Source organism: Eschscholzia californica, unplaced genomic scaffold, assembly GCF_041429995.1.
Source record: "Eschscholzia californica isolate CP2 unplaced genomic scaffold, dmEscCali1.0.p SCAF_3, whole genome shotgun sequence".
NCBI lineage: Eukaryota > Viridiplantae > Streptophyta > Magnoliopsida > Ranunculales > Papaveraceae > Eschscholzia > Eschscholzia californica.
The window spans coordinates 59,393,823-59,419,129 of record NW_028238420.1 but is presented as its reverse complement, the minus strand read 5'-3'; the positions used below and the strand labels follow the sequence as shown (position 1 = coordinate 59,419,129).

Genomic DNA, 25,307 nt, shown 5'->3' with positions numbered 1-25,307 from the left:
TTCTTATGGGAATACGAATGCGAGACCTTAACGATTTTAGAGTTAAAAGGTCAACACTATCAACCACTTAGACAACCAAGTCTTGAATGCTCTCCCCATATTATAAACTAAAGAGAATCAACCACTTACCAAGTTACCAAGTCTTGAATGCTCTCCCTATCTACTAAGTGGAGCAAATTCTTACTCATTTCTCTCTCTTTATCTACTGTTTCACCGATTTGGGGATTAGATTATTTTAGACAGGGATTTCAAAATTGCCTCTTCTGATGGATTGAATCAAGATTTTATGCATTTATTAGGGCTTTCTATGGTGCAAGTGTGAAACTTCTACGTTAATTCGAAAGGCTTATGATGGATCGAATCAAAATTTTGTGCATTTATTAGGGCTTTTTATGGTTGTGATTGTGGTGATGGTAGTGTGGTGATGGTAGTGTGGTGATGGTGGGCTCTGGGATTAACTGGTGGCGGTTTTCCGACGGCAGTTTTCTGGTGATGGCAGCGGTTTTCCGGTGACATCAGCAGTGGTTGATTTAGTTTTTTTTCTTGTTATTTTGTCGAACTTTAGGGTCTTTTCATTCGCGATCTTTAGGATCTTTTCATCTATCGACCTTTAGGGTCATTTTATCGAGTCGGTGTCTAGTCCAATTTCTTTCTCTTCATGAGGCACTTTGCATTTAAAGGTATGTAACTCTCATGAAGTTTTCAGATGAGAGAAATAATTATGATCATCCATGTAACATTGTGATTCAATCACTTATGAATGAAAATGTGTTTCACTTGGTTCAAACAAAAAGTCTTGAATGCTCTCCCGAGATTATAAACTAAAGGGAATCAACCACTTACCAAGTCTTGAATGCTCTCCCCATATTATAAACCAGAAGGAATCAGTTCGGTCTACTTCGGGACTTCATTAACAAAGTCGGACCAGTTTCCGGAGTTTTTGCGACAAATGTATAAGAGACCATATAATCTCGAAATCAATGTGTTTTTGCCGGGCTACAAATATACTTGCAGATGACCTCATCCCTAATATGACAGTTAGAAGCACCATCAACAGCATCCTAGAATCAAGTAGCAAGGGTAGTACGACAAATTCAGGAAGCTCTCTCAAAATTCAAGGTACTACGGAGTCTGCTCATAGTTCACTTCCTAAAGCACCATCACCTACTACTCTTTCTGCAACTTCTGAGACAGAGAAAGAGATAACGATAGTACCTATTAAAGGCCAGACTGCAATAACTGTTAATGGATTTGAGCCTAAACAAGAGGCGGCCGAACCAAACGAACAGAGTCGTGCCTCGCCAGTTGAAGAGAAAGTGCAACAGAAGCTACCTGCTAGTGAGCCAGGAATGAAAAGAAAACCTGACTTCTTGCCTGTAGACGACCTTATATGGGGGACATCTATGGCTGCCAATACTTATATGATGCCTTCTTCCTCTTCAGCATATCACCCATACTGGGGTGGCGCACAACTTGGGATGGATGGATATCTGTCTCATTTTAATGGTGGAACGCCTTACATGTAGGGGACGATATTTGGGAGAAAATATCTAGATATGCTTTATAATAAATTTAGACATATAATATTATATTTAACTATATTATAATTTGGAGATGTACGGGCTAGAAGCCCGTACAGAGCTCCTTCAAACTCTTACAACTTACTTTATAAGTTCTTTAATTCAATCTCTAATTTGCTTCTCTTGTGCTTCCTATGCTTCATATCCACATCTTACCTCTATTTATACTAAAGATAGAGCATACTAGTAAAGACTAGAGAATTCCACATTGGGACTTACAAAGAGTTAATATAATTTTTAGACTAATCTTTTAGTCAAACTTCTCTAGACTATTCTTCTCTAGATATTTCTACTATAGAAAAAACTCCATCTAAATAATTCTCCCAATACAAAGAGTTACATAGGAAATTACAAATTACTAATTTCCAACACCCCTTCTTAATTTGTAATTTTTATCGAGTCCTTGAATTGTTGAAAATTCTTGTAGCACCATTTCCTGCATTAATCTTCTTTGGATGATGGTTTTCTCCTTCTGATTTCAATTCAGACCAAAAATATTAACTCAATTTTGTTTGCATTTGCTCGCTATAGCTGGAAGCATATTTTTAAATGAGCAATGAGACTTTTGTAATATCTTACTTAGGACATCCTTGAAGGAAATAAGAATCACTATTTTTTCTCCATAATCTTCATAAAAAGAATAAATCTCCCACTTTTCGTTTCCCAACTAGTGTGCTCAAACGACAACTTTGGTCGCATTTTCATGCAGATGCTTTACTTTTTTTTTTGTTGATACGAGCTTGATCAATTTTAGATTCAGAGGCTCTTCACAACCTATTGAACTTGATCACTTGGATTCAGAGGTTCAGAATTTAATTGCTTTAACTCAACCCTGCTTTTTGGGTCTTCTTTTTGTTGATATTTTTTGCTAATTTTTCTGTCTCCCTTTCTTAAGAGATTCTCTCATTCACACCACCAGGTGGACAAACCCTTTCTTTGGGTAGTCACTTTTTTCCTTGCTCTCTCTTTGTTTCTTTTTTCTTCTTTGTGGGAATACTATACATTAAGTGTTTTTGTTTGCCAATAGTGAGGAATTCATCGCCTTTTTTCCGTTGCATTTTCCTCCTTCTTTCTTCCTTTCTAATATGGAGATACACCAACACCCATTTTTCAATTTCCAATTAACCTTGGATGAATATTTGTGTAGGACTCAACATTGAACCTTCGGCTCTGATACCACTTGTAGGGGAGGAAATTTGGGAGAAAATATCTAGATATGCTTTATAATAAATTTAGACATATAATATTATATTTAACTATATTATAATTTGGAGATGTACGGGCTAGAAGCCCGTACAGAGCTCCTTCAAACTCTTACAACTTACTTTATAAGTTCTTTAATTCAATCTCTAATTTGCTTCTCTTGTGCTTCCTGTGCTTCATATCCACATCTTACCTCTATTTATACTAAAGATAGAGCATACTAGTAAAGACTAGAGAATTCCACATTGGGACTTACAAAGAGTTAATATAATTTTTAGACTAATCTTTTAGTCAAACTTCTCTAGACTATTCTTCTCTAGATATTTCTACTATAGAAAAAACTCCATCTAAATAATTCTCCCAATACAAAGAGTTACATAGGAAATTACAAATTACTAATTTCCAACATTACATGGGTTATGTCCCTGGTCCGTATGATAATCATCTTGGTGGGTTTCTACCTCAAGCCCCCTTTGGATGTCAAGGATGTCCCTTGCCAGCTTTTCCACCTCTGAGTGCATCATCTGCGAGTGGTACGGGTCCGAGCCAAGTACTATCTCCTCTTATGAGTAACGAGGAGTCCGAGGAAAGAAAATCAGACCTTAAGAGGAAGCGTGAATCTGGAAGGCGTGACAAGAGCAAGGAATACTATGAAGATCACAAGTTTAGTAGGGGAGCAGAGAGCAGGAGTGAAGAAGTTTCTTACACGAATTCAAGACACATGGATAGACACATCAATTCTCAAGGATCTGACTCTTGTGCCATTGACGAACGTCGCCACCATCATCAAGCCAGGTCAGAGAGGTTCCCTTCTGGAGCACAGAGAAGAGCATATGACGAGGAACTGAGTGATTATGATGACAATGAGAAGAACTTCAAGAGAAAGCACTCTTCGTACGATAATTCTACACGAGTTGGTGTCTACGCCAATGAGAAGGGAAACCAGAGTGCCGCACGAGAGGATCGAAAGGATTTCTCCAGCAACAGAGGATACAAGCATGATTATGGAAGTTGTAAAACATGGGGAAGAGAACAACAAACTGTTTTAGTATAAGACTGAAGTTATGTTACTCAGATCGATTACTCACGATTTAATCTCTCTCTGTAATTTGTATTGAAAAGGCATTGCTGAATGAATTTATTTTTTTCCATACCTCTCTAAAAAAATCATTTCCTTATCAAGAACACAGATATCAAATCAAGTAAAGATGAATTCAATAAGCAAAAAACAAGACCAAAATTTCTAGTTTCAATTAATTATAATTACTTCAGTTTACATTCTTATTGTTTTTAAATTTTTGTAATCGTTTCTAGTTTCCATTAGTTGTTACTAAGGATATCAAATAATAGAATTCATTATTTTCTTTGTTCAATTATCTAGTTTAAACATTGAAGTTGAATCGGACAACAAAAAATTCACATGCAATACAAAAAAACATTCACAAACTTGTAGTCAAACGTAAAAGACAAACAAACATGTAATCAACCACTCTTAACACATTCAGTTCCAAAAGAAAATAGCACTTGATTCATAACACAAGTTAGTCAATGACTTGTGTTATACTGGGGTGGCGCACAACTTGGGATGGATGGATATATGTCTTAATAATGTTAGTCAGAACTATATTTCATTACACATGCAACAAGGATTTTTGTTCTTTTATACTATTGAATTACATTAGTAAATTGTGAAAAACCGCAAAACACAAGTTGCGGTTTCCAACTTCTTAGCCTCATCAAGGCCATTCTTTTTATCGTCAATGACTGGGTCATAAAATACCAACGGATCCAGGGAGACTGCATGCACACATGATAGTACAAATATCTTATTCCACTTTTGAAGGAATGGTCCTTGAGGCTCAAGAACTCTTCTCCCACATTTAGACTATGTCGTTGTCGATTCACTTTGTTGTCCGAAGCTCACTGATTTTCTTTTTTTCAGACAATGCTACTCAGACTCCCAAAGTACAGAAGAAGTCAAGAAAGTAGGCACTTTGAGAGTCTGGGTTTTATTCAACTTTACCAAAGTAAAAGGAGTTTACAATTTTTTTACTTTTAGTGCCTACTTTCTTGACTTCTTTTGTACTTTGACCTAGAACCTCTTGAATCGAGTTCATCACTTTTGACCTAGAATTAACTCTGAACTTCAATCCTGAAACCTGACCAAATTAAGAAATAACACATGAATAGCGTGACGGATAAAGCATTAAACTAATAGAGTTGAAAGAAATTCCAATCTCTAAACATGAAACAAAATGATTTTTGCCTACGGTAAACTGATTCAATTTGAATTTTTCTTTTGTTTGGTTCATTTAAAACTAACAATTTTAAGTAAATTTGTTTTAAACCAAAAGGTAAAAATCTGTTAAGTTTGAATACCAGTTATGGTTTTGGAGGCCATTTCATAATGTTATACTAATATGGTTGGCCAAACTTTTTGGTTGGTCATAAAATTGGGTTTAAATTCAAATTAATCCTTTCATATTAGGGCTTAACTAGATTAATTTTAGGGCTCTGTCTAGATTGTGTTTTCCCGCCAAAGAGAAGACCAATTTGTTTTCCACCATGGACCTTTTTGTAATCAAATTTGCTCTCCCCATGTCATAAAGTCATTTCCTCTTTTAACTTCTAATCCAAAATTTTAGAAACTCAAAAATCCACATAGAATAACAATTTCCTAAAACCCTTATTTGTACAATATTTAGTAACACCAAATCCTACACTAATAACAATTTCCCCTAGTCCTTGAACTTTCAATTCAAAATATTAGAAACTCAAATCCTATATTACAGTAAGAAAACTAATCACCAAACCCCTGTAAAAAGGAAATTTGTTGATCTCTTCAAGTACCAATATTTCAAAGCGTCAAGAACTCCAAAATTAATCAAACAAAGATGAATCCAATAAGCAAGAACGAGACCAAGATTTCTAGTAGCAGTAGTAATGAAGAGTCACAACTTTGCGTTAATGGATGTGGGTTTTATGGTTCTGAATCAACCATGAATTTCTGTTCCAAGTGCTATAAAGATCATTGTTCTTCACTAGAATTGCAATTGCTTAATTCTTTTGAAAAACTCAAAATCAAAATACCGCCACGTGTTAGTTATGATTTGGAACCATTAGAACGTAAAATTCAGAAGAACCGGTGTTGTAGTTGCAAAAGACGGGTCGGACTTTTGGGATTTACGTGTCGGTGCGGATACAATTTCTGTTCGGTGCACCGATACCCTGAGGAACATAGTTGTAGTTTTGATTTCAAAATAATAGGTCGCGAGGCCATTGCAAAGGCTAATCCAATGGTCAAAAGAGATAAACTTGAAAGAATTTAATTAGTTATGACTAGTTTAGTTTAATCTTACTATTTCCTTTAACTTTTTTTATTTTCTAAATTTTCTTTTTGTAAGTCTTTCTAGCTTCATTAGTTATATATACTTACATTATACACACAAAAAAAACGATATATGCAATTCAGTATTTCTTTTAAAGGAGAACGCACATCCACCACCCCCTTCTAGATTTCTCCTCTTTCTTTCTTTTTGTTTCTCTCTTCCCCTTCATCTTGTTTTTCAAACAATAAATAGATGGGTATTTCTAGCAGAGACTTGGTGTGTCTAGCCTCTCCATACAATTCTTTCATATTAGAGGCAGAGCTTTTCCTTTCGCACCTAATGTGGAAAAATCTCCCCCTTCCTCTTTGCAAATATAATTATGGGACCGGTATATGGGGTAAAAAGTTCAATGATGAGATACGAGATTCACTTAAGGTACTGCGTGATGGGGAATAACCTAGTGTATCTCATACACCTAATTGTCTATTAGTGTTGGTAGCGGAATCTCAAACATCATATGTTTAACACTAATCCAGGATCTATACATGAACATACCAATGAACTAGATTGGAAAGAAGATTACCTCTTAATCGCTTTCCCACGAACTAAATTCCGATCAGTATTCGGAAGATAAGAGCTCCAAGTGTAGCTCCTCTACTTGAGACACCGAATAATGACTTGAACTCCCTCCTTTCAGTCAGCTAGGACCTTCTTGAAGGTTGAGATGAAGAACTCCTTCTTCTTGACTAGATACTTGAGAAAACTCCTTTTCTCTCTCTCTCTCTGAGATGTATATTCTGAAACTCTTTCAGTTAACCCTCTCAGTTGTTGAGAATTCAATCTTTTTCTTTAGGTTGTATAATTAGGTATATATAGAATTCCCTAGAAGAGGTATTAGACTCAAACTAGAATTCCATAAACCTAATTAACAGGCAACACCCAAAATACCCTCCATTGGGTCACTTTAGTGTGGCCGGCCAACATAGCCCTTTATGGGCTTCCTTGGCCGGCCCACTTAGGGCCTAGCCGGCCATCACATGGCCGGCCCTATTGCCTTGGCCGGCCATCACATGGCCGGCTTCCCTAAAGCCACTCCGGGCCTCCCTTTTGGGCCCGGACATGTTTATCCCTTTCGGACTTCTCCGAATCTTTCTGGACTTACCAATAACGGATCCAATCCACTTATTTGCCATTATCCATCTAGTCAATTCTCTCCGTTCAAATCATTATTCTGTTGTGTAAACCTTGTAGGATCCGGTCTATGTTAGCCGCGAATCAACTCTTGATTCGACGATCGTAGTTGGCTTCTAGCTAAGCATTACGACCCCTAATTGGACCGGACTAATGATCTTCCGAATAAGGTCATTAAGATCCTAATAGCCAAATTGCACGCATTGCATCCTTGGTCGAAGGACACTCCTTCGGAAGGATACCATTCCTTCAGACTTCAGGCACCATATCCTTCAGTCTCCCACTTGTACTTAGAACAAGTGCAATGCTCGATTCCCATGTTTTTTCGTATCTCATCTGATATGTCATATTTATCAGACTCTCTTGATCCCGAGAACAACTTCCAATCCAAACGATTAACTCTTAATCCGTTTGAGCACGGCCATGCATTTTTCAGTTGTTTCTCATCAAGTGGCCCGGAGATACTTTATCCTGATTTTACTCAGGAAAACATAATCCATTCTTGTACTCCCACTCAATTTCATGTCTATCCTGTCTCCCCCAGTATGCCGCTTTTATAACCACTTTTTACGGATGGCGTTTGACGGTACCAAAGTTCGACATTCCTTCCATAAACTGAGTGAGTACTCATGTTTTGAGGAATCTCTCCAATTTGCTTGAATGAGAGTTATGACACCTTATAACTTCAACTCTTGAAGTACTCTCATTCGGCGGGTTTCCAGTGTATCATCAACTCTTGATATACACCCATGAAGTTGACCTTTGAATACTCCTATTCCCATAGCCCAAGAAACAGCGCTATCTTGTCAATCACTCATGCTAGTCTTCATAAGTCATTATTGTCCAACTAATGACCTGGACTAGGGATATTAGGATGATGTGCTTCCATGTTCACTTAGTAGGGTTTCTTTCATTAGATCACGTATCTAATAAACCTACCTGGAACACTCCATCCTTTTGGACTGTCGTCTAAATTCTAAACCACAATTTAGATGACGAAATAAACCCAGTTTATTTCGGATAACAAGAGTTTGTAAAATTTGAGCACCCGCGTGAACTCCTTCACGTTCTCAATTTTACAAGTCTTTTTAGGATTCTCTTCCTGGATCCTAATTCCTTAGACCCGAGCATCTCATGATCGTTCTAAGGTGACAGTTTAGTTTTCCTTTTTCACTTCGCTTTGTAATTATCTTGCTTTCGAACTCTTCGTAAGCTGTTACGATATTATCAGTTTTCTCCCACTGAAATTAGTACTTCCCAAGTTCTAATTTTACTTTCTTATCTAGTAGAGTTAAGCAACGACTCCCAGCATGGAAAACTCTTTCCCATCTGTTAGCCCTTCCTAAAAGATTCCTATCTTTATTTTCGGAAGATTACTTTTATGACCATCTTCAATCTTCTGACTTGGATGGGCGACGACATCTTCACGTACTCCAAGTACCTTCTTAGATGTACGGGTGAACAACAATCATCTCATGATCGTTCTTATGTTTTCCTAACATAAGTGTCTCTCCTGTGTATTCCACGGGAGTTGGGTAGAATTTCTCTCCCAGAGAACTTCTTATTCAGACCTCTCCAAAACTCCTTTTGAACGAGTCTTTATCATCTAGAGTCCATCTCCATAGACTTTTGATGCCCATGGTTAATTCACCCTCGTCTTCTTGTCCTTTCTCGCATGTCTCCCACATACAGGACCCCTGAAACAACTCTTGTTTCACTCCCACTTACCTTCTTGTCTCACAAGATTCAACCATTCTTACTCTTATCTCTTTGGATTTCCGATCCAATTTCAGAGTGGTTTCTGCTATAGTTCTTATGAATCTTCCCAAGACTCATTGGGGTTTTTGAGCAACCTTCTTAACTCCTTAAGAAGTTTCTAGGCGATCGTCCCTTGAACCATTCAAGTCGACATCCCTTGTTACGTAAGACGAGTAACTCTTACTCTCTTTCGTTTTAAGACGAGTAACTCTTTACTCTCTTTTGTTTTAAGGCAAGTAACTCCTTACTTCCTCTTGTTGCTCTTTATCGAATCCCATTCGATTTTTCCTCCCACTTGTCTTCTTTAGAAGGACCCTCCTTTTAATGAAGACACCATCGTGAGCAACAATCTCATTGTGTTCCGATGTTTGGCGGGAAAACCCCGTTCTTCTTCTCGAAGAACTCATGTCTAACACGCTTTAGACATTGGAATAATTGATAATTTTAGAACTCCTTCTAAAACGATATCCATATCCGAATGGACTCAATTATTCACTATAGCTTTTAGGTTTTTAGTGGTTTGGCAGATACGTATTAGACTTTGTGTTTTGGAAGACTGATGACTATCGAACTCATGATCTCATCATGTCCTTTTAGTCATCCCGATCCACTTCTTGATTTTGGATTTGTTTCTAAAACTCCTCCACAATCAAGTCTTATGTTCATTCTAATCACACTAATCGCAGACTTTCATGTCCAACATTGTTTTCTACGATTAACTGAACTCTTGTACTCTTACAAGATTTAGAATGACTAAGTTGGATCGTTCCTTAAAATTTACTTAAAAGTTAGATAGGCTCTTTTAAGAACATCATAAAATATCTCATATTTTATTCACTCCCATAATCTCATTACAGAGTCAATGTTCTAAAAAGAAAAAGAAATACTAAAACTGCTTTAAAGTATTGCCTATCGAGTCTATGATCCTTCTTAAGCTTTTCCAGCAACTCTTGCCTACTTCAGCTTTCGACAGGTTCATCTCCTCTTCAATAAATACTCAGCTCCCTCTCGCTCCTGTCATTCATAATGATAAGAGTCTTTTAGGTATCCCATACCTTGAGGAATGTGAATTCATTGAATAACTTTTAACAATTTTTACCTTGACCGGAACTCCCAGCTCCGTCGTTTTGTTCTTCCAAGAATCGCGGGCAATCTCTTAACCGAATATGAGATGTACTACCGCACACAAGACATCTCTTGTTAGGAAGGATGGTTCTGGGTCTTGGTGCTTTCTTGCCCATTCTTCTGCCAGACAGCTTCCTTCTCCTAACGTCTTCCGTTCCCGTATTTACTGTCTCCTGAATTCCTAGAATCTCTTCTAGAGTTTCAGGGGTGCTGAAACCACTTTCAGCAACTTCCAGAATCGCCAGTAGACTTTCGAAGGATACCCGTCCAAACTTATCTTCAAAGTTTGTTACTACATCCTTAAACCTTTCATCCAATGAATTCAGGATCATGTCAACCGCCAGTTCGACTGGCATGGGAGACCCCATCCATTCCATGTCTTTGAGGTGATCGATCATCTCCAAAACATGATAACGAACGGGTTTCCCTTTCTCCAGTCGCATCCCCAGTAACACCATTGTGATTCTAAATCTTTCTATTCGACATTGTGTTCTAAACACTTCTCTTAGCCGTCGAATAATGGTGTATGCCTCCATTTCAATGAACATATCTATATATTTTCTTTCCATGGCCATTAGCATTAAACCGGTTACTGGCGCTGACTTCCTTCGAATGTCGTCTACTTGCTTACGTTCTTCATCAGAAGAAGTTTCTGAAAGCACGGGGATCGGAATGTCTAATATTTCTGCGCTCTTTCCTAGAACCTTTCTTAGGTTCCTCTCCCATTGAACGAAGTTGGTGTCGTTCAATTTCTCAAGTATAGTGTAGAGGTTGAAGATGGTTGTTGTCATAATTAAACTACATGTAAGAAATGCGAAAGTGATTAAACTTGTTATCCTGGCAATTTTCCTAATTTGCCTATATTATTCTACTTTTGTTGTCCCCTTAGAATAATATAATTCCAAGATCCCATTCCTGTGAAGCTAAGCGTACTTTGGCACTGCCCTTAACTTCACCCTCCTGGGTGAGTAACTCCTTACTGATCATATCTCATATGACTCTTGGTTAACGATTAAATCGTCCTTTAGCCTCGAAATCCAAAACTCTTTTGCTGACTCGTTTGAGAATAACCATTTAGACATGTAGACCTCTTCATAGATCTACCCGTATTGTCCCGAGGTAAAAGATGGCACCCTGCTTTGGCATGACCCACCATCGATGAACAAGGGCTCAACAGGTGTCTTAATCTGGGTAGGCTTTACTCAAAATTCTTTTTGGGACTTATTACGTAATTTATCAAGTTGCGTTACTGTGAACTCTTGCATAACCATTCATGATTTATTACGTAAAAGTTTATGTGGGTTTGCGTAATGATTTGTTAAATCTTAGTATTACCCCTTAAAAGATCCCATCTTTTAAGTTTATTTCTTGTTCGCCTATGGTTCGATTGGATTCTTATCCAAGAACCTCTATTGACTACTCCCACTTGAACCATGATCTCATCATTCAGTTCGTCAATAGATTCTAAGACCCTATACTCTAAGTATTATTCGGGCACAACTCCTTGCGCTTAGAACAAGAAACGATAATCCTATCTAAAGGTATACTATTCTACGCAATCACATATATATCCATACATACAAAAATATGACAATCATAATAATTAAAGTATGTATCCTAGATTCGTTTCTAGGTTTTGCTATCACATAGCTATTCGTGGGAATTTGTGACATCTCTATGTCTAATGTTTCTAAAGTTTCGTATTCTCAATACTCAAACTAAAACATTACGTTTCTTCCTTAATTGTTTCCAAAATCAAAATAAGGAAAAACTCCGTTCGGGTACTCCTCTAACCCGGGTCTAAGTCGGAAAAAATAAATTATGCTCGGAACCGGGAGAAAAGTCTGAAAAACTCCCTTTCAGATCATGGCCAAAAGGGCCTTTGAGTCTCACTCAAAAGATCTGAGTCAACCCTGGTCAAAGCCCCTTGACTGGTTTCTGGTCAACTCTTGACTCAGCCCGGTCAAGGTCCGGTCCTAGAGACAGCACCTTCTTGCCGTGCTATGTCTCTCGGGCAGACGCGTCCTAGCCCAGCTAGACGCTTCTGTCCAAGGACAGACCATAGACATCTCGGATGAGATGTCTAGGATGCGTCCTGGTCGCGTCCCAGACGCGTCCAGGCCATCCGGTCGCTGCATATGCCTCTCGGATGCTTAATCCGAGAGCTGTTGGAACTCCCAGACGCGTCCCCGACGTGTCTGGTCTCGGGACAGCACTCGTGCCATCTCGGATTTTTTGGTCCGAGATGCACCCGTGCCCCACAGTCGCGTCCCAGACGCTTCTGTGCACAGACGGCTAGGCCATCCCATCTGGGATGCCTTCTGGACGCGTCCAGACGCGTCCTAGACGCTTCTGGATGCTCCGGTCGCATCCGAGTTGCGTCTGGAAGCTTCCAGTCGCATCCGAGATGCTTCTGGTTGCTCCAGACGCATCCTCGATGCATCCGGACGCCCGTCCAGTGTCTCGGTCCTAGACCGAGACTCTAAATAGGTTCCTCGAGCGCGTCCCAGACGCATCAAGGATCTCCGAGACGCTCCTGTCTCGGAATCCTATTCCGTCTAGGACTGGGATGTCCCATACGCGTCCCACGCGCAGGGACGTCCGAGACCCGAGAGTCTCGGACTCCTAGTCCGTGTTGGACTGGGATTCCCAGACGCGTCCTAGACGCTCTGGGATGTCCGAGACCCGAGAGTCTCGGACTCCTAGTCCAGCTCGGACTAGGATTCCCGGTCCTTCACGGACTGGGATTTCCAGTCCGTGTCCCTGTCTGTCTCGGACTGTCTGTCCGAGACGTGCTGGTCCGGCCCGGACGCGTCCTGGACGCGTCCTGGCCGGTCCGGCCAGTAGGGTTTCCATGTTTTTTGGAAAATCCTGCCGTTCCAACTTCTTTTTCTTTTCTTTCTTTCTGTTCCAGCTGCTGTTAGGTACTGTTTTTGATCAAATCATCAACCAATCTTCATGGTTTTGATGGTTTTTATCAAAATTCTAAAACCCTAACACTTGTTTATGAAAACTCTTTTCATAAAACCTTGTTTCTAGTGTTTCTAGGTCATGAATCTCATCCAAAACCCTAATTTGATCTCATCAAACTTATGTTTAAATCTCTATTCAAACATTAAAACACTAATATCTAGTTGTTCAAGTGTGAATCTAATTCATCTAGTCAAAGATAGTTCATGCAAACGGCTCGTGATGCCACTGATGGGGAATAACCTAGTGTATCTCATACACCTAATTGTCTATTAGTGTTGGTAGCGGAATCTCAAACATCATATGTTTAACACTAATCCAGGATCTATACATGAACATACCAATGAACTAGATTGGAAAGAAGATTACCTCTTAATCGCTTTCCCACGAACTAAATTCCGATCAGTATTCGGAAGATAAGAGCTCCAAGTGTAGCTCCTCTACTTGAGACACCGAATAATGACTTGAACTCCCTCCTTTCAGTCAGCTAGGACCTTCTTGAAGGTTGAGATGAAGAACTCCTTCTTCTTGACTAGATACTTGAGAAAACTCCTTTTCTCTCTCTCTCTCTGAGATGTATATTCTGAAACTCTTTCAGTTAACCCTCTCAGTTGTTGAGAATTCAATCTTTTTCTTTAGGTTGTATAATTAGGTATATATAGAATTCCCTAGAAGAGGTATTAGACTCAAACTAGAATTCCATAAACCTAATTAACAGGCAACACCCAAAATACCCTCCATTGGGTCACTTTAGTGTGGCCGGCCAACATAGCCCTTTATGGGCTTCCTTGGCCGGCCCACTTAGGGCCTAGCCGGCCATCACATGGCCGGCCCTATTGCCTTGGCCGGCCATCACATGGCCGGCTTCCCTAAAGCCACTCCGGGCCTCCCTTTTGGGCCCGGACATGTTTATCCCTTTCGGACTTCTCCGAATCTTTCTGGACTTACCAATAACGGATCCAATCCACTTATTTGCCATTATCCATCTAGTCAATTCTCTCCGTTCAAATCATTATTCTGTTGTGTAACCCTTGTAGGATCCGGTCTATGTTAGCCGCGAATCAACTCTTGATTCGACGATCGTAGTTGGCTTCTAGCTAAGCATTACGACCCCTAATTGGACCGGACTAATGATCTTCCGAATAAGGTCATTAAGATCCTAATAGCCAAATTGCACGCATTGCATCCTTGGTCGAAGGACACTCCTTCGGAAGGATACCATTCCTTCAGACTTCAGGCACCATATCCTTCACTGCGGTTTTAAACTTATTCCTCAGATTTAGTTACGAAAATGTTAAACCTGATTCTAGATATTTGGTTTAATTCTCTTGGGCTTCCCAACCTTTCAGTTAAGGTATCACGGCAAAATTTTGAATTGAGCTCCATCTAAGGGTCCTACTCGTCAACTTAGGTTTATACAATGTATGTGGGAATCAACCATCTGTCGATTTAAGAAATACCAAATAATAACAACGATGCACAACACCTTCTTTCATCCGTATTAGAGTTTTAGATAGTATACGTATTCTGTGTACTGTCTGAACCTGACTTGTCGTAGTGTATTTTGTCTAAGCTTGATTCACCCACATCCAACTCAACCTGATTTGACATTACGGAGAAAAAAATAGTAATCTCAAGTGAGTCGGTATATCCATAAATTCATACTTAAAATATGCCTGACTGAAATTGGTTTAAAAGCTTTGTGTAGATGTTCAACTTGTCGTATTTAATGAGCAATGCGTGAGAAGCCGAGAAGAAAAGTCAAAATCTAACACGGGCAGAGTATAAAAATCATTTCATATTTGAAATCTAGAAATGTCAAAATAATATTGAAAATGAGTAGAAAAACACAAAACATTTAAAAAATTATTATTCATGTCAAAAAGTGTGCAAATACTAAAATACCCCTTTTTGTCATTTTGTGTAACTAAATTCAATTATTTATTTTTTTAACTTTAAATTGATATAACTTTTGTTTGAGATGTCGGATTTCTATAAAAATTATATATTTAGAAATGATTTTTCATTAGCTTTCTAACAAGATCCATTTCAATACTTTCTTTCAAAAAAAAAAACCAGAAAAAAACGGCGTTTTTTTCTTTTACGTTTTTCTGCAAACGTGTTTGCAAAAATCTGTTACGCAAACGTGTTTGCAACAATCTGTTATGCAAACGTGTTTGCAACAATCTGTTCTGCAAACGTGTTTGCATCAATTTGTTTTGCAAACGTGTTTGCAACAATCTGATCTGCAAACGTGTGTTTGCATAATGTAAACTGCAAATATGTGTTTGCATAATGTAAACTGCAAACTGTATTTGCAAAATATAGATTGCAAAACATGATTTGCAAGCTTTACATAATATAATCTTGAGTTGGATATCTTGCAAATTCGTTTTGCAATCGAGAATATAAACTATTAGGATGTTCAAACCACTCGGTTCAGCTCAAATGATTGATGCATCAAATTATACAAAAAATTTAGTGCAAAAGAACAAGCTATCGAAGTTGTTTTGATGATTCGACAAAGTAACGAGAAATATGCTGATAAACTAAATTCTTATAGACAAAATTCTTCGAATCAGAACAACACAATAAAATCTAGATATACTTCTGCTAAATATTTTCGAAACCTTAAAAAGAAGTAATCGAGATAGGAAACAAATGAAAAATGCAGTCACTGAGATATTGAAGTTGCTCATTTGTGACCCTTTTTCTTCTACAAGTCGTCGAACATTCGAATTTCAAAACCTTACGGTTTTCCACTGTCAAATCCATCTTCAAAATCATTGTCGATTAATAGTGAATGGTGGAAACCAGAATATCCACCATCAAAGAGTTGTTCGTCCATTGACCCACAACTTGACGGTTTAAGCTTCCATAAAATGGTTTAAAGCACACACCTCACTGGGCTTACCCCGCAATCTACGAAGATAAAAGTCTGACTCTGCTTTAACAACACCAGGGGGTAGTCTTTCTGCGCCTCGAGGATTTGTTGGAACCCATATCTACAAGAAATTAAGGGGGATCAATTAAGCAGCAATATACAAACAATATTTTCAAAGAATTAACAGTCTAAAGCACGAATTTTGCAGGGTAATACTTTAAACCAGAATTAGATACTTATACTTTATCACCTAACTAGATGGATCTTACATGTGGCTAGTACATCAAAACAAGATTGAACTAGCAGACAATTATGAAGATGCTAACAAATAATGGAGGGAAGATTGAACGACAACAGCGACGTAGCATCTAGTACGACAATAGAGGAAGGATATAAGAGAGGTGAGTCAGACAATGAAAACACTAATGTTAATCTTACTATATATCCTATGGTAGCCAGTGGATTTTACCTTTGCTATATGGGGGTGAAATTGATGAACTCAACAAATCAACTTAAACTATTAGAAGGTTATATCTCGGTTAACCAAAACAGATCTATTATACAAATCTATTACAGATGAAGAATTACAAAGAACAAAAACAATTGGACAGAAGAAATATAAAGTTATTAGACAGATCAGAGAGAAGATTGGGTACCTAGAATGAGAAGAAATTAAAACTGAGAACTCATGAGATTTCTAAATACAAACCCTAACCTTTTGTTTGAGAAAATCACTTACCTATTGATCTTCTTCTCCATTCTCTTTATACAAACCCTAACCTTTTGTTTGAGAAAATCATTTACCTCTTAGTGGAGGAAGGTGAAGGTATTTGGAAATTGGGGAGCTTCCTGTTACGTTTTGAGATGAGAGAGAGAGAGTGGCACTGTTCATCGTTAAAGGGAAAAAAGAAAATGAATCGATCAGTGGAATCTGTTACGAGGGAGGGATAGTATTTCACTAACGTTGGATCTCAGGGAAGTTGGAAGATCCGAGGGCTAGATTTTTAGATTGTAAAATAGACATCTACGTGGACGTCCAGTCACCTTATTTTTGTCCTAGTCATATTTTATATAATTAATATGTCCTAGTCACAAGTATCTGTTTTGTATAATAGATTTTTATGTTGAGTTGAGCTACTTTTATTCTGACCCTTCACAGCAGACCAAGCATGGTGCAACAAGCTTGAATTACTATCTTCCATGTATTTAAGACCGAAGGAAGGGATAAGGCTAGACGGAAAGTTGAACTGTCCAAAATCAAATAAAAACCGGAAAACCATTTATCCAGTTAGTATTGACATTATTTTGATTCGAATACAGATTAGAATTGTTTTACGATGTTAGTTTACCTTAGTGAAACCGCGAATGACACTCCCATGAATTTGAAATAGGATAATGAGTTTGTAAGTGTTGCTTACATTATCAAGTACAACCCAACATAATAGAAGGGAAACTCAAAATCCCATGAATTTGAAATAGGCCAGACAATGTTTACTTTGGGGCTTAATTAACAAAGCCAGACCATGTTTCCTTTTTTAACTTATAATTCAAAATTTTAGAAACTACTCTCCCCATATCAGTTCGGTCTACTTTTAGAAACTCAAAATCCCACGTTAATATAAACTTTCCAAAAACCCTTACTTTCCAAAAACTAATCACCAAACTCTATAAAACAGAGAATTTCTTGATCTTTTCAAGTATCAAACTTTCAACTCTCATTTGTTCTTCGTTCAGTGCTGAGTTCTTCTCAAGATTTTGGTTTTGGTTAGTGATTCTTAAACATCCGTGTTCATCCCAGTTGCCCAATCTTTGTCAAATTTCTTTTACTTGTGTGGCTGAAGAAGAAGAAGAAGAAGATCAAGACAGGAAATTAGATACTTGTAATCATCATTGTGTTTGATTTCTTGTACTAATTTTGGTTAAGAATTAGGGTTTTGATTGTAAACTGATATATTCAATCAGCTTTTTAATTTTTCTGAAGCAATTCTTGTTCATACTTTGTTCAGAGAATCAGAAGAAAAATAAATAATGGCTGTGTATTACAAGTTTAAAAGTGCAAAAAATTATGATTCAATACCAATTGTTGGTTATTACATATCTGTTGCAAATTTGAAAGACCTAATTGTTGAATCCAAACATCTAGATAAGGGAAGAGATTATGACCTAATTATCACCCATGCCCAGACTAACCAAGAGTACACCAATGATGATAATATACCGAGAAATACCAGTGTTTTAGTTCGTCGGATTCCTGGCGTGCCTTGTAAGCCCATTGTCTGTGAACCAAAAGCGAAACCAAAAATCGAAGATGCTCAACCACAAGATAGCAATATCACTCCTGTTACGAAATATCCAGGAGAGGCGGAATGGGAAGAGTTTGTTAAGGAGTTTTTTGAAGATCAGCAAGTTCCGTCCACCCAATCTACTGTTCCGGGTCCTGATGATTCTCTTCTTAACAAAGATGATGAAGATAGCAAGATTAAAGCTTTGGTAGAAACTTCTGCCTTGAATTCGGGTGCTGCTGTTAGAAGTTTTGGAAAGTTTATGGGCGAAAAATTGATTGGTGGTCGAAGTTACGGATATGGTGGCCTTACTTGCAAGACACCTCCAGAAGGCTATGTCTGTCACAGATGCAAAACCCCTGGGCATTACATCCAACACTGCCCTACTAATGGTGATGCTAGTTACGATATAAAAAGAGTGAAGCCTCCGACTGGTATTCCAAAGTCGATGTTAATGGCGAACCCGGATGGCTCGTATTCATTACCAAGTGGTGAAGTTGCTGTTTTGAAACCAAATGAGGCTGCATTCAATAAGGAAATGGAAGGTTTAACTTGCTCTAGAATTACTGTCGATATTCCTTCAGAACTTTGCTGCCCATTATGCAGTGAAGTAATGAAAAATGCTGTTTTTACCAAAAAATGTTGTTTCCGGAGTTTTTGCGACAAATGTATAAGAGACCATATAATCTCGAAATCAATGTGTTTTTGCCGGGCTACAAATATACTTGCAGATGACCTCATCCCTAATATGACAGTTAGAAGCACCATCAACAGCATTCTAGAATCAAGTAGCAAGGGTAGTACGACAAATTCAGGAAGCTCTCTTAAAATTCAAGGTACTACGGAGTCTGCTCATAGTTCACTTCCTAAAGCACCATCGCCTACTACTCTTTCTGCCACTTCTGAGACAGAGAAAGAGAAAACGACAGTACCTATTGAAGTCCAGACTGCAATAACTGTTAACGGATTTGAGCCTAAACAAGAGGCGGCGGAACCAAACGAACGGAATCGTGCCTCGCCAGTTGAAGAGAAAGTGCAACAGAAGCTACCTGCTAGTGAGCCAGGAATAAAAAGAAAACCCGACTTCTTGCCCGTAGACGACCTTATATGGGGGACATCTATGGCTGCCAATACTTGATTACTTGTATGATGCCTTCTTCCTCTTCAGCATATCACCCATACTGGGGTGGCGCACAACTTGGGATGGATGGATATATGTCTCATTTTAATGGTGGAACGCCTTACATGGGTTATGTCCCTGGTCCGTATAATAATCATCTTGGTGGGTTTCTACCTCAAGCCCCCTTTGGATGTCAAGAATATGCCTTGGCAGCTTTTCCACCTCTGAGTGCATCATCTGCGAGTGGTATGGGTCCGAACCAAGTATTACCTCCTCTTATGAGTAACGAGGAGTCCGAGGAAAGAAAATCAGACCTTAAGAGGAAGCGTGAATCTGGAAGGCGTGACAAGAGCAAGGAATACTATGAAGATCACAAGTTTAGTAGGGGAGCAGAGAGCAGGAGTGAAGAGGTTTCTTACACGAATTCAAGACACATGGATAGACGCATCAATTCTCAAGGATCTGACTCTTGTGCCATTGACGAACGTCGCCACCATCATCAAGCCAGGTCAGAGAGGTTCGCTGGTGGAGCACAGAGAAGAGCTTATTACCACGAACTGAGTGATTATGATGACAGTGACAAGAACTTCAAGAGAAAGCACTCTTCGTACGATAATTCTACACGAGTTGGTGTCTACGTCAATGAGAAGGGAAACCAGAGTGCCTCACGAGAGGATCGAAAGGATTTCTCCAGCAGCAGAGGATACAAGCAGGATTATGGAAGTTGTAAAACATGGGGAAGAGAACAACAAACTGTTTTAGTATAAGACTGAAGTTATGTTACTCAGATCGATTACTCACGATTTAATCTCTCTCTGTAATTTGTATTGAAAAGGCATTGCTGAATGAATTTATTTTTTTCCATATCTCTCTAAAAAAATCATTTCCTTATCAAGAACACAGATATCAAATCAAGTAAAGATGAATTCAATAAGCAAAAAACAAGACCAAAATTTCTAGTTTCAATTAATTATAATTACTTCAGTTTGCAAACACTATTGAGTCGAGATGCCCTAACTAGGGCAGATACCATTGTATTTATAGAATATTCAATGTTGTGAAATTACAATAATGACCCTGTAACATAATTAAGTAAATTAACAAGATATTAGTGGTTGATTACATATTGCTTTACACCCCCCCTCAAGCCGAACGGCGGTGCACCAGTGAGAGCTTGAAACTCAACTCATTGAACCGAGAGCTGGAGAGACCTTTGGTAAATAAATCTGCAATCTGAGAGTCACCCGGCAAGTAGTGAACTCGAACGTTTCCAAATTTCACTTGTTCACGAACAAAATGAAAGTCGATAGATGCATGCCTTGTGCGAGAGTGTAAAACAGGATTGACAGCCAAATAGGTGGTGCTTATATTATCACAGTGAATGATAGGAGTGCTTGTAGAAGAAAAGCCCAACTCCTTTAATAAATTCTGTAACCAAATTATATCGGCACACGTATGGGCCACTGCCCTATATTCTGCTTCGGTGGAGGAACGGGCCACTGTGGGCTGATTTTTAGAGGTCCACATAATCGGGTTTGGACCTAGGAAAACACATGAGCCGGTGGTTGATCGACGATCGTCCGGCGAACCAGCCCAATCGGCGTCGGAGTAACCAAGTAATGGAAGGTCAGTGGCCGATCGTAGTCGAAGACCAACAGTAAGTGATCCCTTGAGGTATCGAAGAATTCTTTTGGCAGCTATCCAATGGAGTGTAGTTGGTTGATGCATGAATTTCGAGACTTGATTGACGGAATAAACAATATCCGGTCTGGTAAGGGTAAGATATTGGAGGGCTCCGACGAGGCTTCTAAATTCTTGAGGGTTGGAGAGAGGACTTCCATCAAGTTTAGATAACTTTTTACCAGTGAGAACCGGAGTATTTACAGACTTCGAATCAAGAAGACCAAATCTTTTAAGAAGATCCAATGTATATTTCCGTTGTGTTAGTGTGATTGAATTATCATCACGAAACACTTCCATGCCCAAAAAATAGGTTAGGTCTCCCAAATCAGACATTTCAAATGTAGATTTGAGAGACAAGATGAAACTCTGTAAATCAATTTTCGAGGAGCCAGTGACAATTATGTCGTCAACATAGAGTAATAAGATAGTAATACCTGTCGAAGCTTGTTTGTAGAACATTGAGGGATCCGAAATCGACTGAATGAAGCCTAATTGAAACAAAAAGTTACTGAATCGTTGATGCCAAGCTCTTGGAGCTTGCTTTAGCCCATAGATTGCCTTGTTTAGTTTACACACATGATTAGGAAAATTCTTGTCTTCAAATCCCTTCGGTTGAGTCATAAAAACTGTTTCATGAAGTTCGCCATTGAGGAAGGCACTTTTGACGTCCAATTGTCTTATCCCCCAATTTCCATTGATAGCAAGAGTTAGAATTGCCCTAATTGTTGCTGGTCGAACGACTGGGCTAAGCGTTTCTTCGTAATCAATTCCATGCTGTTGTGTATAACCTCTAGCGACCAATCGAGCCTTAAATCTTTCTATTGATCCGTCTGATCTTTGCTTGATTCGATAAATCCACTTGTTGTCAACAAGATTCATGGTGGGATCTGATGGAACCAGAGTCCAAGTATTGTTTTTATGAAGAGAAGTGATCTCTTCAGCCATTGCTTTTTGCCAATAATCATGCTTCGAAGCCTGAAGAAAAGTATGTGGTTCTTCAAGAATCGAATTGATGGCAGACTTATTTGAAGAGGTAGAAACAGTAGATTTAGAAAATAAAATTTTTGGTTTTCGGGTGCCATCCCTACTTCGAGTTATCATGGGGTGTTTAGAGGATGAAGGTAATGGAGGATGAGAAGGAGGGGGAACAAGATGATCAGTGGACTGAGGTAGTGCAGAAGTTGGTGGTAGAGGAGGAGAGACAGATGGAATCTCAGAAGGATGGAATGTTGGGGAGAGAGGACAGGAGGTTGGTTCGACGAAGGTGGTGGTGTTTGGTAGGTGTCGTACTGATGGTGAAAGAGGTGGGACCGAGGTAACAGCTGGAATTGTGGGTGGAGTTGATTGAGATGAGCGGTTGAGATTAGAAGGGTTATTAGGGTTGGAATTTAAAAAGGGTGAAGAAGAGGACAACCGAAGTGGTCCCTCAGAACTTAACGGTCGACTTGATTGTAATGGGACACGTGGAAGGGTATTGGGTAGTGGGTATGGATCGGGTTATGGATGGATTGAATGGATAGATTGATTTCGTGGGTCAGGAGACGAAGAGAGAGGGAGTGCTGGTTTTAAAAACCAAGTAAGACTTAAAGGAGGCAGAACAGAGGAAAAGGGAGAAGACGACCGTTTAGATTGAAGCGAAAAAGGGAAAATCAATTCATCAAATATAACATTTCTCGAAATGTATACACGCTGAGAGGCTTCATCAAGGCATCGATAGCCCTTATGGGCAGGGCTATAACCTAGAAAAATGCAGGATTTTGTTTTGTAATCAAGTTTTGATGATCTGTAGGGGGTAAGAAGGGGAAAACAGCGACACCCAAAGGTGCGAAGAAATGTGTAATCAGGTGGTTTCCCTGTTAATTTTTGAAAGGGGGAAATACCATCACGAATTTTAGTTGGTAGCCGATTTATTATATAGATTGAAGTTTGGAAAGCATCAGGCCAGAGGGAAGAAGGAGCAGAGGCCTGATGAAGAAGACATAGGGAGGTTTCGACTAGATGTTTGATTTTCCTCTCAGCCACCCCATTTTGTTGGGGTGTATGAGGGCAAGATTTTCGATGAATAATGCCCTGTTGCTGAAGGAAGGAAGCAAAGGAGTTGCTGATATATTCACCTCCACCATCAGTTTGTAGTATTTTGATTGGTTTTGAAAATTGATTTTCAACCATGGTCTTGAAATTTCGAAAATGTTGTTCAACCTCAGACTTATTTTTCATAAAATAGAGCCAAGTAAATCGTGTGAAATCATCAATTAACAAAAGCACAAAACGAAATCCAGAAGCAGAGGTAGAGGGAGAAGGACCCCACAGATCAGAGTGAATCAATTCATTTGGATTAGTAGTAGAGTGAATAACAGAGGTAAAAGGAAATTGATGGTGCTTTCCAGCAATACAGCTAATACACTTAGTGTTTGTCATTACAGACTTTGTTAAAGGTAAAGCATTAGAGCTAATTAGGTAATTTAAACTCTGCAAATTGAGATGACCGAGACGTGAGTGCCAAACATCTGATGAGGTGCGACTGCCATTGGAGAGGGACTGAGTAAAGAAGGATTGTGATGGTGAAGGAGCAGGAGTTAGACGAAACAGACCATCCTCAATCGTTCCGACGAGGAGTATCTTCCCTGTGGGAAGGTCCTGAATGAAGAATCCATTACGATGGAATAGAACAATACAGTTAAAATCACGAAGTAATTGAGAAATGGAGATTAAATTCTTTTTAAATGAAGGAACTATTAAGACATTTTTAAGTGTGAGATGAGGGTTTAGGGAAAAATTACCAACACCACTGACTGAGGCTGTATTTCCATTTCCCACCATTACTTGGTCTGGAGCAGGAACATCAGAACGAGAAAGAACCGAAACATTATCAGAGGCAATGTGGGAGGTGGCTCCTGAATCGACGTACCAATTGGGATCAGATGAGAGAGAGTCAAGACCTAGAGCAGCAAAGGACTGAGCAATGTCATGTGATCGAGTAAGGCTGTAGCATTGGCGTGCTGTGTGGCCATGTTTTCCACAATATTGACAAATGATAGCTGGACGACCTGGTGGAGGACCTAAAACAGAGTTAGTGAAGGGACGTTGATAACCTCCTCTGGTTGAATAGGATCCTCTGTGAGAACCTCGATAACCCCCTCTGTAAGAAGAACGACCTCGATATGCTCTGTTAGGTGAGAAGGAAGGTCGAGGAGATTGAGATTGTTGAGTAAGAAGAGCTGTTGGTTGAGAGGAAATGGGGTTAAGAAGTTGAAGACGAAACTCTTGAGTAAGAAGATGAGAGTGAAGTTCAGAGGAGGTTGGGGGTGAAATTCTAGTTGTCATTGAGGTGACAAAACTTTCATACTCAGGGCCTAGACCAGAAAGGATGATGAGGACCATCTCATCATCAGCCACTGGATGTCCAATGGCTGCAAGAGAGTCTGATAAGGTTTTCAGGCGAAGAAGATAGTCTGAAACAGAGAGGGATCCCTTTTTGGTAGTTTGAAGTTGCAATTTCAAATTCATAAGTCTAGCTGAGTTAATGGATGAGAATGTATTTTCAAGAGATTGCCAGACAGCTCTAGAAGAAGTAAGCCCCAAGACTTGAGTTAAAATGGGTTCAGTGAGTGTGGCATTCAGCCATGATAGGAGCATTTGATCGATTCGATACCAGTAAACAAAGTCTGGATTAGGAATTGTAGAAGAAGTACTTTCAGTTGGAGAGGTTAAAAACTCAGGTGGTGGAGGGTAATCACCATTGACAAACTTATATAGATCTTGAGAGTGAAGAACAGGGAGAAGCTGGCTTTTCCATAGAAGATAATTGGAGCTATCAAGACGAATGGAGATTAAGTTAGAAATGTTAGTGAGGGTGGGGAAGGTTGCAAAAACAGAGGAAGAGGTTGGATTTGAGGAATTGATAGTAGGAGATGATTGATTAGCCGCTGAGCTTGCCATTTGAAAAAAAAAAAAAAGAGAAGAAACAGAGAGTAGATGAAGAAATGAAGAAGAGGGATGGCGGCACTGAAAAGTAGGAGAGAGCTCTAATCCCTAAGCTCTGATACCATGCAAACACTATTGAGTCGAGATGCCCTAACTAGGGCAGATACCATTGTATTTATAGAATATTCAATGTTGTGAAATTACAATAATGACCCTGTAACATAATTAAGTAAATTAACAAGATATTAGTGGTTGATT

At 39.0% G+C, this 25,307-nt stretch overlaps 2 protein-coding genes across 2 annotated transcripts; both read left to right on the top strand.

The window, feature by feature from the left end:
• Window positions 1–980: 980 nt before the first annotated feature.
• LOC147552578 (E3 ubiquitin ligase PARAQUAT TOLERANCE 3-like) lies at window positions 981–1,526 on the top strand. The gene has a single exon (XM_086668643.1). The coding sequence runs from the start codon at window positions 981–983 to the stop codon at window positions 1,524–1,526; it is 546 nt and encodes a 181-aa protein (XP_086524769.1).
• A 16,542-nt stretch (window positions 1,527–18,068) lies between these two features.
• Window positions 18,069–19,460, top strand: LOC147552577 (E3 ubiquitin ligase PQT3-like). The gene has a single exon (XM_086668642.1). It carries the CDS (start codon window positions 18,069–18,071, stop codon window positions 19,458–19,460), a length of 1,392 nt encoding a protein of 463 aa, XP_086524768.1.
• The last annotated feature ends 5,847 nt before the right edge of the window (window positions 19,461–25,307 follow it).

Coding starts and splice junctions, on each gene's coding strand:
- LOC147552577 (XM_086668642.1), top strand. CDS start 18,069: ATGGCTGTGTATTACAAGTTTAAAAGTGCAAAAAATTATGATTCAATA.
- LOC147552578 (XM_086668643.1), top strand. CDS start 981: ATGTGTTTTTGCCGGGCTACAAATATACTTGCAGATGACCTCATCCCT.